This window comes from Micromys minutus (assembly GCF_963924665.1).
Source record: "Micromys minutus genome assembly, chromosome: 17".
Taxonomy (NCBI): Eukaryota; Metazoa; Chordata; class Mammalia; order Rodentia; family Muridae; genus Micromys; species Micromys minutus.
This window is the reverse complement of record NC_137952.1, coordinates 33,038,176-33,055,604: the sequence shown is the minus strand read 5'-3', so window position 1 is coordinate 33,055,604 and position 17,429 is coordinate 33,038,176. Positions and strand designations below refer to the sequence as shown.

The following is a 17,429-nucleotide window of genomic DNA, read 5'->3' as shown; positions in this document are numbered from 1 at the left end:
GCTGTCATTTCTGAAGTGTGTGGGGGGGGCAGTTCGTTTCTGTTGCTGTCACAAAGGACCACTTTCAGCTGGCACATACTGTGAATCCTTAGATGGCAGTAAGAGGCATTGCTTAAAGCATCCCATAAGCCACCGTGTACCTTTCTCCTTTTCGGACAGTCTCTGGCGGATGAGGCTCGGGACACTCTGAGATCATTAGACTCATTTACAACTCTTGCTTCAGGGAGAAAAACCACATCACTCAGATCATTTCTTCAGCAACTATAGCATTTAAATAAATGTGTAATTAACCACCAATTTTTTTGGTCACCCTGGAGGATTTCAATTCAATGTATTATTTCCTGACACGTTTTAAAAACTTCTGACACTAGCCCAGCCACTGGAATCAATGCTCTTCTCTTTCTTCACATCCTGAAAGGCATTGCCAAAGGAGCCCTTGGCTACATCCAGGGTGGTCTTCCACTCCTGGTCAAATGCCTGATCACACTGCCTCACTCCTATATAAACTCCACTGGCTTAATTGTTCCCATGTCTGAACCCTTGAAAGTCTAACCAGATTGTTAAGTGAAATTTCTCTAATTACCTCATCCCACAAGTAGCCACTTCTTTTCTCATCCTAAAAGTTTCATTTCTGATACAGCCAACCTATTATTTTATGTCTTGTTAATCTTGTAACAAAGGCTGAATGTCCCACAAGCATGACCTGTATGGGTATCAATAGTAGCTGACCACTGAAATGAATACCCTTTTTTCCTGAAAGGGTATTCATTATTTTCTGAAATAATGTATTCATTTTTTCCTGAAAGGGTATTCAGGAAATATCATTCAGTATTTCTTTACTGTTCCAGAAAGAGATGAACATGCTTATGTCTTTTTGAAATGTCAGAATTTATTGAATAAATATACTTGGATGTGATTTATGTTAGGTCACAAACCTGGGAATTGAGGTACCTATAAACAATAGGTTACCCCAGCATCCCTCAGTCCCTACCTGTTTCAGGGTCCTTCCGACTGGTATACCCTGCCCCATACCCTGAAGTTTTCAAGCCCATGGGCTGACCTGGGCTCTCCCTTCCCCAGCCGCTCTTCTGTATGTGACCCAGCCATTTTGGCTACACCAGCCCTTTTATCTTTTGGTTTCCTGACTTTCTTCTGGCCTCTTGACTCTTGGCTCTCTCCGCTTCCCAACCCCTATATTCACATGGTGTGAAATGGCCATGTCTACTCTAGACCCTTCCAGATGCCTCTGTCTGTATTCTCCCTCCGATCTACAATAACCCTCCTCCTCCACCGTACCTAGGAACACTTATGTCCTCCCTTTTCTTTTCTTTTTATGGTGCAGTTTACAGTCAAATGGTTGTAGGTGAACAGACTTGTCTTCTACTCCGTTTGAGGCCAGTATCATGCCAACTTTGTCAACATGGCTCTGTGACTTTAAAAGCAATGGTGACACCTCCAATAGTAGCTTCTGGCTCAGGATTGCTTTGGTTATCCATAGTGTTTTGTGCTTCCAAACATTTTCAGTGAAGAATGGCGTTATAATTTTGATGAGGATTGCCTTGAATCTGGTGTACGCTGTTTTTGGTAAGAACCATTTTTCACAACATATGATTCTCCCAGCACCTGAGCAGCAGAGGTCTGTCTTCTCCTGGCTTGTCACTGTCTTCCGAGAGTAGCTTGAAGCTTGCACTGCAGATGTACTTCATTTCCTTGATTAGGTTTGAGCCTCTCGAGTAGTGTGAGTTCAGTCAGCAGGTCCTCTGTCAGGGCGCTCAGTCTGGTTTTAACCAGTGCTCATGGGAATCCTTTCTCTACAGAAACTACTATGCAATTTCTAGATGGCTCCCCTACTTGGGCTGCAAGCCCATAACAAGCAGAAAGCTTTCTAGCAGCTGGATTGGGTGTGTATGGTGATGGGAGTTTCCCAGGATTCTCTTTGGCTTTATTTCCTCCCCACAGAGTGGAGAGTCCTTAGTCCTGCAGGAGAAGACAGTGGCAGTTTGTAGAGCAACCTGGTTCTCTTTTTAGGCCTCTTTCTTGTCCTGGGAAGCCAAGTGTCAGACATTTCTGGTCTCTTTATTGCTAAGCTCTTCTAAATGAACTCAGCAGGTTGTACACACACACACACACACACACACACACACACACACACCACCCCAATAGTTAAAGAAGAGGTCACAACTTTGAGGGAGAAAGGGTGGAAAGGGTAGAAATGATGCAAAAACAGCACTCATATATGAAATTCTCAAAATTAAATAAGTGTTTAAAAAGTTATTATATTTTACAATGCAGTTCAAATGGTTGTCTCCATGAAGGCTTTCTTTTCTCTCTCAGGCACTTGTTGCTTTATTCTTATATTTAAAACACACACACACACACAGAGAGAGAGAGAGAGAGAGAGAGAGAGAGAGAGAGAGAGAGAGAGAGAGAGAGAAACTACTTAACAAAGCTAATTACTTGAATTTGGCATCTAAAACTTATCTAAGCCATAATGAAGATAATAATGAGATGCAGATGTGGTTCCTAATGAGAAGTGAGAGGCGGCTTCTGAGATTCCAGCATGAGATAAAACGCACTTCCCTTGGGAACCAATGTGATACAAGTAACTTTTATTATAACCGAATATCTTCATGTCCTTGGATGACTAAATTTAGTTGAATTGGCAAAACTTGGGGATGCTAATGATAGTCTCCATGAACACAGCACCTCACAGTTAACCAAGTGTGCTATCAGCATTTGAACCCTGTGGTGTGTCTGCAAAGTAACCAGTAACTGTGGTATAGTCACGTGGCATATGGTCACATGCTCACGGGAAGAAGTTTGATTTTACTTTCCAGCATTGTAAAGCCCTTGGTGCTTTGCCACTTCAAACCACAGCTTTCCTACAAGAGAATCTTTTCTTACAAATATGTAGTCAGGAAGACAAATGTAACTCTTGAATCCTAATGCATACATAAGGCAGTAGCTGGGCCTGTGTAATGAGACCCAGAGTGTGAAGGAATATATATTGGGATCTAGGGTGAGACAGACATCATTTTTAATTAGATAATAAGAATATACTCACAAATACTTAGATTTCCTTCAAAATACTCAACATGTCCCTGTTTTGCTGAAATGAAATTGCACATGTGTTTTCTTCTTTATTCTGCATGCCACTCGCATTTTGCTTAATGGCCACCTGAGTATTCTTTCCTTTATTTTCCTGGCAGTTTAGAACTTGATAGAAATCTTTTCCCAAGAGCTTTCCCTCAAAGTACATCTATTCTAAAGAAGGCATACAGTGATGAGCCAGTGTCTTTTCTGTTTTGATAATTTATTCATACGATGCATTGATACAAATGCAGTGTTTAGAAATAACCATTCAGTGTGCAAGTGTCCTCCTTGAGGGGAATGATGTGCAGAAAGTAAAGAGAGAATAATCACATACAATAATTTTTTCCCTGTACACATATAGTAATGCTAGCATATTTTTTTACTGGTCAAATTTTTTAAAAAGTAAAAGAAAGCGTTGAAGACACGAACTGTATCAAATGCAGTCTTTGTGACTTTTCAATTCATCTTCATATGTTTTCAGAGATTCTGCAAACAGCAAATACAAGAAAACCATAATTAAAACCTTTTTCCCTAAAATAAATGAGTGAGTTAGAGAACAGTGGGAGAGGGGAGTAGCCAGACTAGCCTCTAGTAACAGTGCTGTATATTGGTGATGTCTAGAGTTTTAAAATTTCGTAGGCGTTTTGTAACTTTTCTTTGATTATTTTTATTCTTCAATTTCTTTCCTCATTTCTTCATCTATCCATGACTTTTGCACTGAGTGCCAAATACCCCCAGTTGGGTTCTATGCACGGCACTCACCTCTTCCTTTCTGCTGGCAGCAGCTATCAAACGTCTGTGAGGTGCTCTGCCTAGCAAGCTTCCCATGGAGGGCCCTGCGCATGAAGCCAAGCTCTCTGTTCCCAATGCTCTCCTTCAGAGACGACCAGAAACTGCCGTCACACAGACCCCTGCTAAAGAAACACTCAAAACGGTGACCTCAGCGTGTCTGAGAACCAGAGAAGCCTGGCCAGGGCTACATACATAGTGTTAAAACAAAAACAAACAAACAAACAAAAAAAAAAAAAAACCAAAAGCAAGTGTAAAACTTTGTAAGATTTCTTTCCTCAGTTGCTCATTCTAGTTACTCATCCAAGCTACTTTGGATCTGTTCCAAATATCAAAATGGCACGTTCTGGGTACCAGATGTTTTAACCTTTGATAGTATTAAAGGCTTACCTGTCTCTAGAATTTCAGGTCAATATCTAGTATTCCCGATTGTAATGCGTCAAGAATCAGTTCAAAAAAAAAAAAAACAAACAAACTGAATTTTCAACCCTTGTTACACATTTATGGGATGAGTTTCCAAGAATGGTATTAATAGAAATTAATGAATTTAACATACTCTAGACAGCAGCTTAATAAAATCGTGAGTAGGATGTTTGATTCTGCTGCTGCAGCAGCTTTGGCAGCACTCCCCTCGCACAAGCTCTCTCTCTGGTCGTCTCTCTTGGATGAACGTACAGAGCATGCGGCCTTTGGAGAAGGAAGGAACAAACTCAGTCTTTTATTATTTCGTTTTAGCTATAGACTCCAAAATCGAGGATATTTTAAAGAACCCAAGAGCCTACACAATACCAGTGCTCAAGGAAGACTCGCTAGCGTCAAAAGTAACAGCCAAGGTGAGCCCAGGCGTCGTAAGACCTGTTGTTCCCTAGGCAGTGTCATTGAAATCGACTGGCTTCACACTGTGATTCTGTCCAGCATCTGTCTTAGAAATAATTTAACGATCAGAGATTTATTTGGAGATGTTCATCATAAATTTAAGCGTTGAATTTTCTTCTGACAATACAACCATCTCTAGTGAAAATTTAAAAATAACAAAAACCACAGCTGTTATCCTTCCTTCGTGACTGTTCTCTGCTGTGGCTCCTCCTTGGCTTGCCATACAAAGACACTCCAGTGCTCCCATGAGCTTGTTCTGGTTCCCAAGGCAACCAAAGGGATGTTGGCTACTGTTGCTCTGTCTTGAGTTCTTAGGCGTGGCCCTGGAGAAGGTGACACTAGAGATGCTGTTTTCTTGAGTACCACAGCTTAGCTCCTCTGTGGTTTGTTTGTTTGATTTAAGGGAAAAAGAGATAGTTTATCATGGAGCCATTTTGAATGACTGCGTGCTGAGAACACAGATTAGGGTTACCCCAAACCTCATGTTTCTTTGTGAAAGTTGTTTCATGAAGTTTTATAGTTTTGTAAAACAAAAAAAGTCATGAACCAGGGTAATTTTAAAGTGCACGGGTGAGTACATCAGAGAGTGGGGTACAGCAAAATGGGGAAGATTTTCCAGATTCCAAAATGCTGTCTGATGATACGTTGGGGTTGATGGATGCCAGTGGCTGCTAAGTTAGTAGATTCTAAAAGGATTTTATCTTTTAGTTCTGACACGGAGATGAGCAAGTGTGACTGTTCTAGGGGCTAAAGCTAGCCTGAGATAATGAACTCTACACCCACTCCCCCACACTGTCCCCCCACCCGCTATGCTCCCTACCAGCAACACTTCAGTCTCTCCCAGTACTGAAGTTATTATTTTTAATTTTATGTGAGTACACTGTAGTTGTCCTTAGACACACCAGAAGAGGGCATTGGATCCCATTACAGCTGGTTGTGAGCCACCATGTGGTTGCTGGGAATTGAACTCAGGACCTCTGGAAGAGCAGTCAGTGCTCTTAACCACTGAGTCATCTCTCCAGTCCCAGTACTCAAGTTATAATCAGGCAGATTCTGCAGACACGGTGTCTTTGCAGGAGGTTTGTTCACAGCTCTCCCTGTCGGACAAGCATCATGTAGTGTATATCCAGGGGCCCCATATTATTTATTAAATATTATAAAGTCCCTCGAAGACTGGAAGGCTTGTTCCTAGGACCCTCATCCTTTAGATGAGACTGAGAAAGGAGGGCTGACTGTCAGAGGCCATCAAGAAAGACTCTGGTTTCCAGCCCAAGTCCCTGTGAGGAGCCTCTGGGGAGCAGTGCCACAGACAGCACGATGTTGCTTTAGGCAAGATTAGATGTGTTCATTCGCTTAACATTCCAAATCCCATCTCTTCATTTATATACTAGTCAGATTTTAAATTTGTTACACTCTTTCTTGAAAAATTTTAATTTACCTTATTGTGTCTGACAATTATTCAGGAGTGGAAATTATGTCCATAATCTAATCAATTTTCCTCATTTATATATTCATGTATTTTCTGGTTTTCAACAATAGTGAAATCGCTCCTACCTTAAATATTTAGTAGGTTTTTGGGTCCCAAACTGAAATTGGAGGGAGTTTATCTGGACAGACGGTATTGTCAGACTGCTTTCTTTTATGCTGAGAAACTGAAGACATGTAAAGAAACTACATCCCTTCTCACCTGCATGTCCCCTTCCAGGGACACAGGGATTTGTAAGAGGCGAAGCAGCCATTCCCAGAGTTCACTAGGGAACCACATTAGAAGTAAAGTGGTTTTCTATGCCATTGGCTCTGTCCCAGGGCTTATCTTTGACTGCCACTTGAAAAGGATGAACCATGAGTTAAACAGTTAAATAGCAAGAGTTTATTCCAGTTTTGAGAGCCCAAGACCTCAAGCCTGCCATGTGCTTCCTACTGTGGAGCACGGCTCCTGTCTAGGCTCCACCAGGATCTGGGATGTTCCCAAAGGCTCCAGTGCTGAAGGCTTGTCCCCAACCATTGGAGGGTGTGGAAAATAGTGGGTGGTGGAAGGTGGTGGAATCCGGCTAGAGAAAGTATGTCACTGGAGACATAACTTTGAAGGGTGTAAATCTGTCTGTCTGTCTGTCTCCCTTTCTCACTCTTATCCCCCTCCTTCCTGTTTTGCAGACTGAATGAAATCTATTGACTGACACTCAGCTTTGATGTTTAACAAAGGCTAAAGGGGGAGGCATGGAATTAGGCAAGAACACTGAGACCCGGAAAGACAAAGGTTGCCCATTTTCTCTCCCATGTAGAATTTAGATTGAAATGTGTGTTTATACCTATGTAGGTCATGAAAGTGAACAGGGCAAAGGAGAAATTGTAAAAGGAGGAGATGGGGAGAACAAGGAAGGTGAATGAAAAGGGAAGAAAGAAAAATAAATCCCTCTTTCATTTGAGATTTAGGGGTGTGTGTATCTGTCTGTCTGTCTGTCTGTCTGTCTCTCTCTCTCTCTCTCTCTCTCTCTCTCTCTCTCTCTCTCTCTCTCTCTCTGAGCTCCAGGTTGGGAGGGTCAGGGCACTGTGATAATAAGGGATGAAATAACTGAGACACAATGACCTATTTGTCATAATGAGACATAATAATGACATGATGTCATTGGTTATCTCTCAACAGTTAATATATTAATAATAGGTGATGGGTGATGGATGGGTGAATGGACAGACAGATGGATGATGGACAGACAAAATTAGAAAATAGCATTCTGAAAGGATATTCGTTGTAAACTCTCATAGCCTGTGCTGCTGGTAAAATCGTTTTACTAAGTAGAGATGGATGGGTAGATGGTTAAGAGCACTGGCTGCTCTTGCAGAGTGCCTGGGTTCTGCTTTCAGGACCCACACAATGACTCAACACCATCTGTAACTTCAGTTCCAGGAGTTCCAGCGCTGCCTTTGGCCTCTGCTGGTACTGCACACATGTAATGGGCATACATAGTACAGACAAAACACACATATGAAAACAGTAAGTTATTTAAAGGATGCTTTATAGAATGTTCTTTTGTGTATTTGATACATCCCTTGGGGATTTTCTTTATAGACACCATGTATGTTGTCTACAGTGCGTTAAGAACAGAGAAATGGTCAATGACTTGCGCTCTTTCCTTCCTCCAGCAGTCCCACTATAGGAGCTTGGGTCCAGAGTTTTACAAAGTCCTCTTTGACTTTGGAGGTCAGAGCCCGCTGATTCTGTACTACCTGAAGATGCATGAACTGGGTGGCATTTCTGTCACTCAAAATAGGAAGGGAATCAGGTTCACCAAGATACTCCAAGAGCCATATCCTTCTTACGCTCTACTGCAAGGTGACCAATTTTGAAGACACTGAGAATGTTTTCCTTTCTGTCCTAATTTTTAAATGTGTTTTGACTGACAGTTTGTGCAGCGTTCACTTGTGCCCTGTTTACCTTGGCAGCACAACTGGCTGAGCTGTTCTCCCATTCGGCTTCATGGCTGCGATCTCCCATATTAGGGAAGCCCAGGCCCTCCAACATAGTTGTGCTGTGTCCCCTCCTGAAACCCTGTCTTGCCACTTTGTTGCTCAATGCTAGTTCAAGAATTTGTCATAATTGCTGGGCATTGGTTTCTGATTCTCCAAAGAGAGTCTCATGCACTTGAAAAAGACCCACCATGGTCTAGGACACACCGTAGTTGAAGAGGAGCTCTGACTAGGTGTAGCCTGGCACCCTGGGAGGAATACTAAGACCCTTTACAATATATGTTTTTGCCTTCAAAAGTAAAGATTACACTTTATAAATACTCGGCAGACAAACACCCCGACTGACCTCTGGTCTCCATTGGTACTCTCCTGTGGCAGGGTAATGGTAGATCCTTCTGCTCCTGTGGTTTGCTGAATAGTGCAACACATTACCATGTTTGGTTTGTTTTTGTTTTTGTTTTCAGGTAATAATGAAATTTATAAATTCTATCACATATTTAATTAAGATTAATTAACTGATGGAACAGTATCTTGGTATTTGGAATGCAGTATAAATATATTACACACACACACACACACACACACACACACACACACCATGCTTTACCTGTTATTTGTCTTGTGTGGTGAGCTTCTTCCATCCCCTGAACAATCTGATCGTTCCCTTAGGACCATGCTTCTAAGAGGAATGTTCTGTCCTGGGAATGACCAGTCTCTTGCAGTGGGCTGAGATGAGTCTTTCAGTAGCGTCTCCTGTTTATCTTTGTCTTGACCCTTCTGTGAGCTTTTGCTTCTGTTCTCATTCCTCACTTTGGATTCTAAACTTGTCTAATTATTTTCTAGCTATTTCAACTCATGCCTACTAAGCGTCTGGGTCTGCCTTCTTATCTGGGTGTGCCTTCATTAACCAAGTCCAGGATCCAAGCTGTTTATTGCAGATTATTTAACAAACACTGACAGGAAACCTGTTATATTCTGGGTAATACGTTATGTGCTAGAAATATGGCACAAGCCCACCTTTAGAGAGCCCATTCTCTATTGTACCAGGTCCTCTAAGGAGGCCACTAAAAAAGTTACTTCTGTAACTGTCGTCACATGACTTCTTCAGCGTTTTCTGTTCTCACTGTATCCTCAATGTCTGGAAGCTACCACTCACTGGACTAGAGGCATGCTCAGATAGCACGAAACAGGCTTGCTATGCACAGAAGAACACAGTTACACTAAAGTGTGTGTGTTTCCATGTCTTGGAACATCAAGACCATATTTGACACATAGAGCACAGTGTTGAACTGGTAACCTTGATCTCAATCTGAGAGAAGATGAGAAGAGTCTCCAGGTTGCCAGTCTCCGTGGAACCAGCACTCAGGCAGCCGGGTCTTTCTCCATCACTTTGTGCTAGACTATTGTCTAAATGATCCCATCTCAAGATGACCTGAGCAAATGTTCCCAGAAGGGTGAGGTGAGGAGAAGGGGAGAGAATGGAGCAGAGAGATGGCAAGAAGCATTGGTTCTGAGGCTGTTTGTGTTCCAAGGCCACAGTGATGAGCTGGAGATAGCTTTGCCTCTTGCCTATTGCAGCCGAAGGACCATAAAACCATCATCAGATGAAGGACAGGTGAAGTCTTTAGGCCTTGCTCTGGGTAAGAGTGTGCCCCACTCTATTTTTAGATGACTTTTACTTGAAGCTGTTCTTCACTTCCTGAGGGGTTGGCTGAATTTCTTTTAGAAGACTGCCAGTTAAAAGTGGGGGATGAGGGCTTTTGAAGTGAAAATTGTTTTTTAAGAAGTTACAGAACAAAAGAGTTTTGTTTGGTGAGGCATGTTTAGTGCAGGTATTTTGCAGCTACCCCCAGCCAGGATTAACTGGAAAACTGTAATATGAGGTCCTTTCTTGCTACAAACACAGTTTAGGTACTGGGTTATTTTCCCTTAAAAAAATGCAAAACACAACAGTTCACCAACTACTATTACTTTACCAGTAAGCAGAAGAGTTCTATTGCTTTGGTAGTTAGATTGGGCCATTTCTGGCTTCTTAGCTACATTTTGGATTTTAAATGAATAAACATGTCACTATACATATGTAAGGAGGAGGAGTCACAAAAAGGAAATTGCCAACATGACCACTCCATTAGGGTCAAAGTTTTTATTGTAGGTAAGATAGAGAAAATGTTTAGAGCCATTTGAAAGAGTTCAGAGCAGAGAGAGAGAAGAAAACATATTAGACATGGCCAGGACATGGGAGGGAGGGAGGGAAGGAGGGAAGGAAGGAAGGAGGGAGGGAGAGAGGGAGGGAGGGAGGGAGGGAGGGAGGGAGGGAGAGAGTGGTGGGGAGGGAGGGAAGGAAAGAGTGGTGAAGGGGGATGGGGGAGGGAGGAAGGGAAGGAAGGAGAGAGGGAGGGAGGGAGGGAGGAGGGAGAGAGTGATGGGAAGGGAAGGAAGGAGAGAGTGGTGGGGAGGGAGGGAGAGAGGGAGGGAGGGAGGAGGGAGAGAGTGGTGGGGAGGGAGAGAAAGAGAGTGGTGGGGAGGGAAGGAAGGAGAGAGTGGTGAGGATAGCAAAAGACAAAAGGCAGTGGGAGATGGGGAAGTTCAGAGAGCAGGGTTAGCAAGGACTGGAGAGTAGGGACTGACAGGGATAAGGAGTAGCAAGGGGAGGGACTCCTGCTATGGGGCAGAAACCCATTCACAAGTTCCAGAGGAGTGCTGGCCTTATCTAACCAGCAGGAATTCTATAGTCTGAGCTCTTCTCTGGATATGCAAAGGGCCTGAGACCTAACAGTTGCTCTCTCAGCGTTTCATGGAGATAGTCAGAGTGAACAGGAGAAATTCTCCTGTCTCTTAGGCACAGTTTGGGTGTGTGGTTTTAATTCAAGAAAAATAAAATGACTGGACATGGTGCATGTGCCTGTGATCTTAGCACTGGGGAAAGCAGAGGAAGGAGGATCAATACACACTCCAGGTCAACCAGTGCTATACAGAGAGAAAAGGAAGAAGAAAGGGAGAAAGGAACGAAGGGAGGGAGGAAGGAAAGGAGGGAGGGAGGAAGGAAAGAAGGAAGGAAGAAGATAAAAGAGAAGGAGGAAGAAGTGTAACAATCCCAGTTTATGTCAAGTAAGAAAAACCTTAGAAGTGCCCTTGCTCAATCACATCGGCTGAGAAAGGCCTGGGCACAGTGGTCCAGCACCTTTAGTGTGCATAAGGCCTGGGTGATCCCCATTTTTAGTCCATAGAGGTTAGGACTGTAATAATCCCAGCATGCAAAGCCGGCTCAGTAATAAATTCACCTTTGGCTAATTTCTCTTTTGTTTTTCCCTTTTCTCTTCTCTTTTGGTTTGTTTGAGGCAGCTTCTCTTGTAGCCTAGGAAACTCACATTCATTGTGCTGCTGCTCTGTGCACTTTAACTACCTTCTCTGGAGTCTTAAGCACAAGGTTTCTAAAATCTGGACAGAGATGAGACTCTAAAATATTCAAAAATAAATGAATTTAGTTGAATTCATGTCACTTTTCAGTTTTGTTTTCTTTCTCCATCTCTGTCACACCCCTTGACACACATCAGTGGTTTTTCTTCTTCTCTGGTCATGTTTTCTTCCTACTTGGTGTAAGGCTTCCCACAGAACTCCTCAACTATAACCCAGAAAGCTGAGATCCCCTTTCCCACGAAGCACCCTGTGCAGCCTTCATCCCAGTCTGAGCCTCAGACATCACTTCTTAGTCCCTGGAAAGTTCATCTGTCCTGCCCAACCAGCATGGTGGCGCCATGAGGCCACTCACCCCCAAGGCAGCCTGATTTTCTTCCCGAGCCAGATGCTGATGCAAGCTCCCCCAGTGCAGTGGCCTTGCCATGGGCTCTCACAGTTGTGAAGCATCAGTGTGTGAGTTACTACCTGCTTCAGCCACTTAGTTTACAGAGAAGCAAGGATAACCACAGTGAGTCTCCCTATTGTTTGGGTCCTGGAACCCTCATGAGGGACTTTGAAGGAATGGTGAAATGACAGACACACAGACGCATGGACAGACAACATGGATCAGGTGTGGGGGGGTTCACTCTGATAAACTGGCACCTAACACTGCTGGCAACCTCGACCCTTGGTGTATTTGTTAGGCATAGCACATAGGGCATGGGTGTTAGTTTCTGGAGTTGGAGTGGTTACCATATCTTGCAATAATTCAATTATTCTTTAATTTTTCAATTTCTTCATCTGTAATTGGACCCCACCACTTCTGTGTTTGACTCTGTCCTGCTACATGAAGGCTAAAGATTCCAGAGTCTGATTTGAGGTCTATAGTATCTCTCTCTCTCTCTCTCTCTCTCTCTCTCTCTGTGTGTGTGTGTGTGTGTGTGTGTGTGTGTGTGTGTGTGTGTGTGTGTCTTGGTTTCGTATAGCCCAACTACAGCAGTTGTGACATCCAGAAGAGAAAAATTTGGTTTGTCCCCAAATGGCTCCTCCATGTAGTAGCTTGCCACGCATCCTTGGAGCCCTTAGAGCCGTGCGTGGGGAATGAAGTGCAAGACCAATCCAGCCCAAATAACTGGAAAGCGTTGCCACAGCCTTCCCGGAGAGGCAGAACGTGGCCATTATTAATAATTTACAACTTTTAAGTACTCTGTTTCTTCAGCTGGGATATAACCGTGGCTTTAGTATGTGAAGAGAATAAACAATTAGGACATTCATTAGTACACATTAACAAAAGTCCGCTGAAAACACAAGAGAATGCTGAGGTCTTCGGCAATGCCAGAATAATGCAGGCCAGAGCCTCACTGTACAGTTCAAGTGGACAACAAGGACAAAGCTGTGTGAAGAATCAGAATGTCCTTATGAAGAACTTATGCCCAGCACATTTCAATAAAGCCACATGTTAAAACCTGAACATTTTTAGGAACTGAAGCATAACTCTATTTTGGTACCAATAGTATTTTCTTGGAAAAACCAGTCCCTCAACATGCCAAATAAATCATGTCACAAAAGCTTACCCATGGAAGCCATACTCAAGGCACAGAAGAACTTTACAAAGGGACAAAGTCTTTGAACTTCCAGCAAATACTCCAGGGGATTGGTTAAATAACATCAGGAAGTGGCTGATCCATCTCTACCTGGAAAAGCGTCATCAATTAGCCAACCCCACCACCACCACCACCACCATGATAGGACTTTCTGCAGCCTTTCCCCTGAGAAGCCAAGACCTTCTGTGCAGTAACGTACAGAGAATGCTCCAGGCAGTGCAAGCAACTCACAGACTTCAGATCCTCTGCTCTGGGCTGGCAGATTACTTTGTGGCTGAGGGAAGGTTTGGTATATCTTGGATTGCAAGATTCCTGCTTAGTAGGAAGTGAGACTCCCCTTTCCCTCCTACAGTCTGCCTCCTGTTCCCAGCTAACCTGACAGAGTAGGCATGCCAGAAGGACAATGTGTGAGCTCCTATACGAACACCAAGATACAACATGCAGGCTTGAAAGCACCTCAGGCACAGGCCCTGAGTGGAAAGTTTTGCAAACATTAGAATAGTCCCTTCAGCAGAGCACTGTGGTGTGTTCCTGTAGTGCCAGCCTCCTGGGGAGTGAGGTAGGAGGTTCGACTGAGACCACAAGTTCAAGACCAGCCTGACATCTCAACAACAAGAAGCAACAAATCTTGTCTGTCTATAACAGTTACCACTGCCCTGTGTGCATGAAGAATTGTGAGACCTGGTTGTAAGACACCAACTATTGTGTTAAAATAACATGAGACAGCCATGCACAGGACGGGTTCAGACACAGGAAGAGGAAACAGGGACATGGGGCAGTTTTCTCTTTTGATTTTTTTTTTTTTCTGTTGTATCGGTGCATTAGTATTTTGTGGTTTTGAGGCAAAGTCTTGCTGTGTAACCCAGGCTGGCCTGGAACTGGTGATCTCAGCCTCCCACATGCTGGGATGACAGGTATGTACCAGCAAACTCAATTCAATATGCTTTTTAAGTTTGTTGAATGCAGTATTTATCCACATGAATAGGCCCGTTGATATGACTTGGTTTCCTCTGCAGTAAGGCAAAATGTGCATCGCTTCATTCTAGTGCTGAACTTTCAACTTTGACTATTTATGAAAGAATAGAAGACGTAACTGAAGGGTGAATGTCAAATCCAGAATTTGAAGTCACCTAGACACAACCTGAGGTTATTTCTTTTGAAATGTTACCTTCTAGATTTGACTCATATCACAAATCAGCTATTGCTGGTAGACACATTTGACAACTTAAGACTAAAGAGAAAGTGGCTTGTACATGGTTATCGGATCTCAAGACATCATTATCCTGAAGACAGGAGTATGTTTCTGACCATACATTATTAGCATAGTGTTCAACAAAGAACAGGAAACCCAAGAAGATGAGCCTGGTCCTCTGTAGTGGTCTGAATACATACATGCAGTGGCTCTCTTCTGGAGAAATAGATTGTCCTTGGCAGCACTCTGAGGTTCCAGTCTCCAATCAAATGCTTGCCAACAAGAAGGCTATTAGGACGAGCTCTGCCAAGCACAGATGGTCTCATAGCCCTCAACCCCTCCATCCAGTAAGTTATTTCTTTTACAGGAAAGACTTGCCTAAGACAAAATACTGGCCCAAGTTGGGCCTGTGTCTTAGACACGACACGCTGGTCTAATGCCCACTACTGGGCCTAGAGTAGTAGTTTAAAAGCACAACACTTCAAGGCCAGAGGCTGCAGGACCATCCTAACTATGGGGCAGGGTAGAAGGCTGGACCTTCAAGGACCTAAGGGCACAGGATGTCACTGGAGTAGGCCTGCTGGAACCCACCAGGCAGGAGTGCTCTCTCACACCCTCCATGTTCACCCTAGAAAAGCCAGCAAATGTCTCTTGCCTTCGTTCCCCACTCCGAGCCCAGCCTCTGGCTGACCCCTTAACCTCCCTCTACCTTACATATGGTACCTTGAATGTTCCTTCACTAGCTCTAGCTTGCTACCGTGTATTTCATAAGCAGAGTAACTTGATAAACTAATAGAGTGTGCTTGTGGGTACTGCTAACCTTCTAGTTAGGCACTGACTGGATAGGGAAAACCATCACCCATGACCAAGCATGCCCCACGATACTCACAAAGACTTCTCTTGGCATAATATCCTTTAGGCTTATCCATCTCAAGACAAGTGACGAGACTCTTCTGGGGGTAGCAGTTCTCCCATTGTATGTATCTACAGTGCAGTTTCTGTTCCTGCCGTCAGACAGGTTATTTCTGTGTGTGTCACAGTGAATAGGACCACAGCAGACAGGAGAGCACAGACCTCTCATTACATCATAGCTGCCAAATCCACCCACAGCACTTTTGCTTTTTAAATTTCTTCAGAAACCACCATGTCATGTTTCCTCTCCCTCCTGTCTTTCCGCTGTGTGTTGGCAGAAGCCAGGTTAACTGAGCACCTATGGGGGTGGGCAGTTACCCTCTGGGTCTCCCAGAGGAAACTTCGAAGTTCTCAGTAGAATGCAAAGTAAATACCCAAGCAAGGTGACAAAACCTGAGGTAGAATATCAGTGTTTACTAAAACTTTCACAAACTCTGGTTTGAAAACACACACAAATACACAGGGCTTACAAAACTATCAAATTATAGTGCCTAGGGAAACAAGCTTAAAGCAATCTGAAATGTGGTGTTTGCTCTCAGCTTTCTCTAGAACAGACTTGGCATTCACATTTACATGAGGCCTCAAGAAAGGAACTCAGGCCAGATGGTTGCCATGATCTCCTTGAGAAGGGTCTTATTTACCTTTCCCAAATATCCCTAACGAGAAACCATTCCTTAACTGTAACTCCAGCACACCGCCTGCTCCAACATACTCTGACATCATCAAGGATGCCAAGAGAAAATTTGCAGATAACAAAAAGGATTTTAAGAGGTAAGTTTGAGCAGCATTGTGGCTTTGACATGTTTGATAACCAGAAGAAATAGCAGAAATTGCCTGAACTTGACCTCTACTGCTGAGGAGCATTTGTTGTTTACATCTTATATGGTCCTAGGTTCTCTTCCCGTGTCAAGTGCCTGACAGTTTAGGGACTAGAGAGGGTAGGAAGCCTTGCTGTGGGGCTCACCCCAATGTAGGAAGACCAGGTGTCCTACATCAGCAATAGACTGGAGTATCACCACTTGCAAAGATGAACTTTGGAAAGCAGGAAGGCCATGCTCTGTGGACATAGTGTTTAGAACTGGGGGGAGGAGGGGCAGCTGGAATGGTATTCAAGAGACCGAGACAGGGTGGACTCTTGAAAAGTGTTTTCTTGGAGAACATTTTCTGCTTGTGCTTGAGCTAAGTGCTTGCTTGTGGGCAGTCATGACATTTTTATGTGCTAGAGAGTTAAGAACAGGCTATGCAAGAATGCCCATGAATTTTTACAAGAAAAATCTGGCATGATCCACCTCATTGTGTCAAGGTAACTGTCTAAAGACTGTTGCCTTGGGGGAAGGAAGAGCCAGAGCCAGCTCTGGGAATGTAATGCTGCTTGGGGACTGAATGAAGGAGCAGCCAGAGAGGTCCTACCCAGATTGCAAGACAGTCTGTGCTCCTCTCTCTGTGGGTCCCCAATGACCCACCCCCACACCCCCACTTCCACCACCAGTGCAAAACATCCCTGATAGAAGCAGTGAGTGATGTCTCAGGTCACACCAGGTGCCTGGCAGCACCATGGGACATGGGCTCAGCACAGCAGTTGATGTGCTGAGGGAAACAAAGGGCTTATTGATGTATTCTTCCACACGTAGGACCAACTGCTTGATTTTTAAGTAATAACTCCAAATGTTTACAGAGTTTTATTTATATTTTACAGAGTAAAGCAAAGAATCAAAGACGATATCAAGTTCCTGAAAGAACAACAGGAAGAAATTGACAAGGAACTTGACCGGTGTGTTTCTCACTCAGCTTTGTAGTGTTTAAATAACTTTAAGTGACAAATGAATTCACAGAAACCCACCGTGGGTTTGTTGTGTAAATAGATATTTAGCATCTGCAAAGAGTTATATCCTACTTAGCAGTTCATCAGTTCATTGATACAGTGGTTCCCAACTTTGCTCATGCTGGCGACCCCCAACCATAACATTATTTTCAGGCTACTTCATACTGTAATTTTTCTCTGTTATGAATCCTATAAATATCTGTGTTTCCAATGTCTTAACCGACCGCTGTGAAAAGGGGTTGCTACCCACGGGTTGATCTAGAATAACACATTAACTCCT

General features: G+C 43.5%; 1 protein-coding gene across 1 annotated transcript in view; it reads left to right on the top strand.

The window, feature by feature from the left end:
* Positions 1 to 17,429, top strand: part of FAM227B (family with sequence similarity 227 member B) — a gene marked incomplete at both ends in the record, with an annotated part of 124,087 nt that overhangs the window by 103,001 nt on the left and 3,657 nt on the right. The window contains 4 exons of the mRNA XM_080930940.1: positions 4,618 to 4,715; positions 7,900 to 8,063; positions 16,018 to 16,098; positions 17,024 to 17,098. Of these exons, the coding sequence (XP_080787066.1) occupies positions 4,618 to 4,715; positions 7,900 to 8,063; positions 16,018 to 16,098; positions 17,024 to 17,098 (418 nt within the window). The remainder of the gene's footprint in view (positions 1 to 4,617; positions 4,716 to 7,899; positions 8,064 to 16,017; positions 16,099 to 17,023; positions 17,099 to 17,429) is intronic.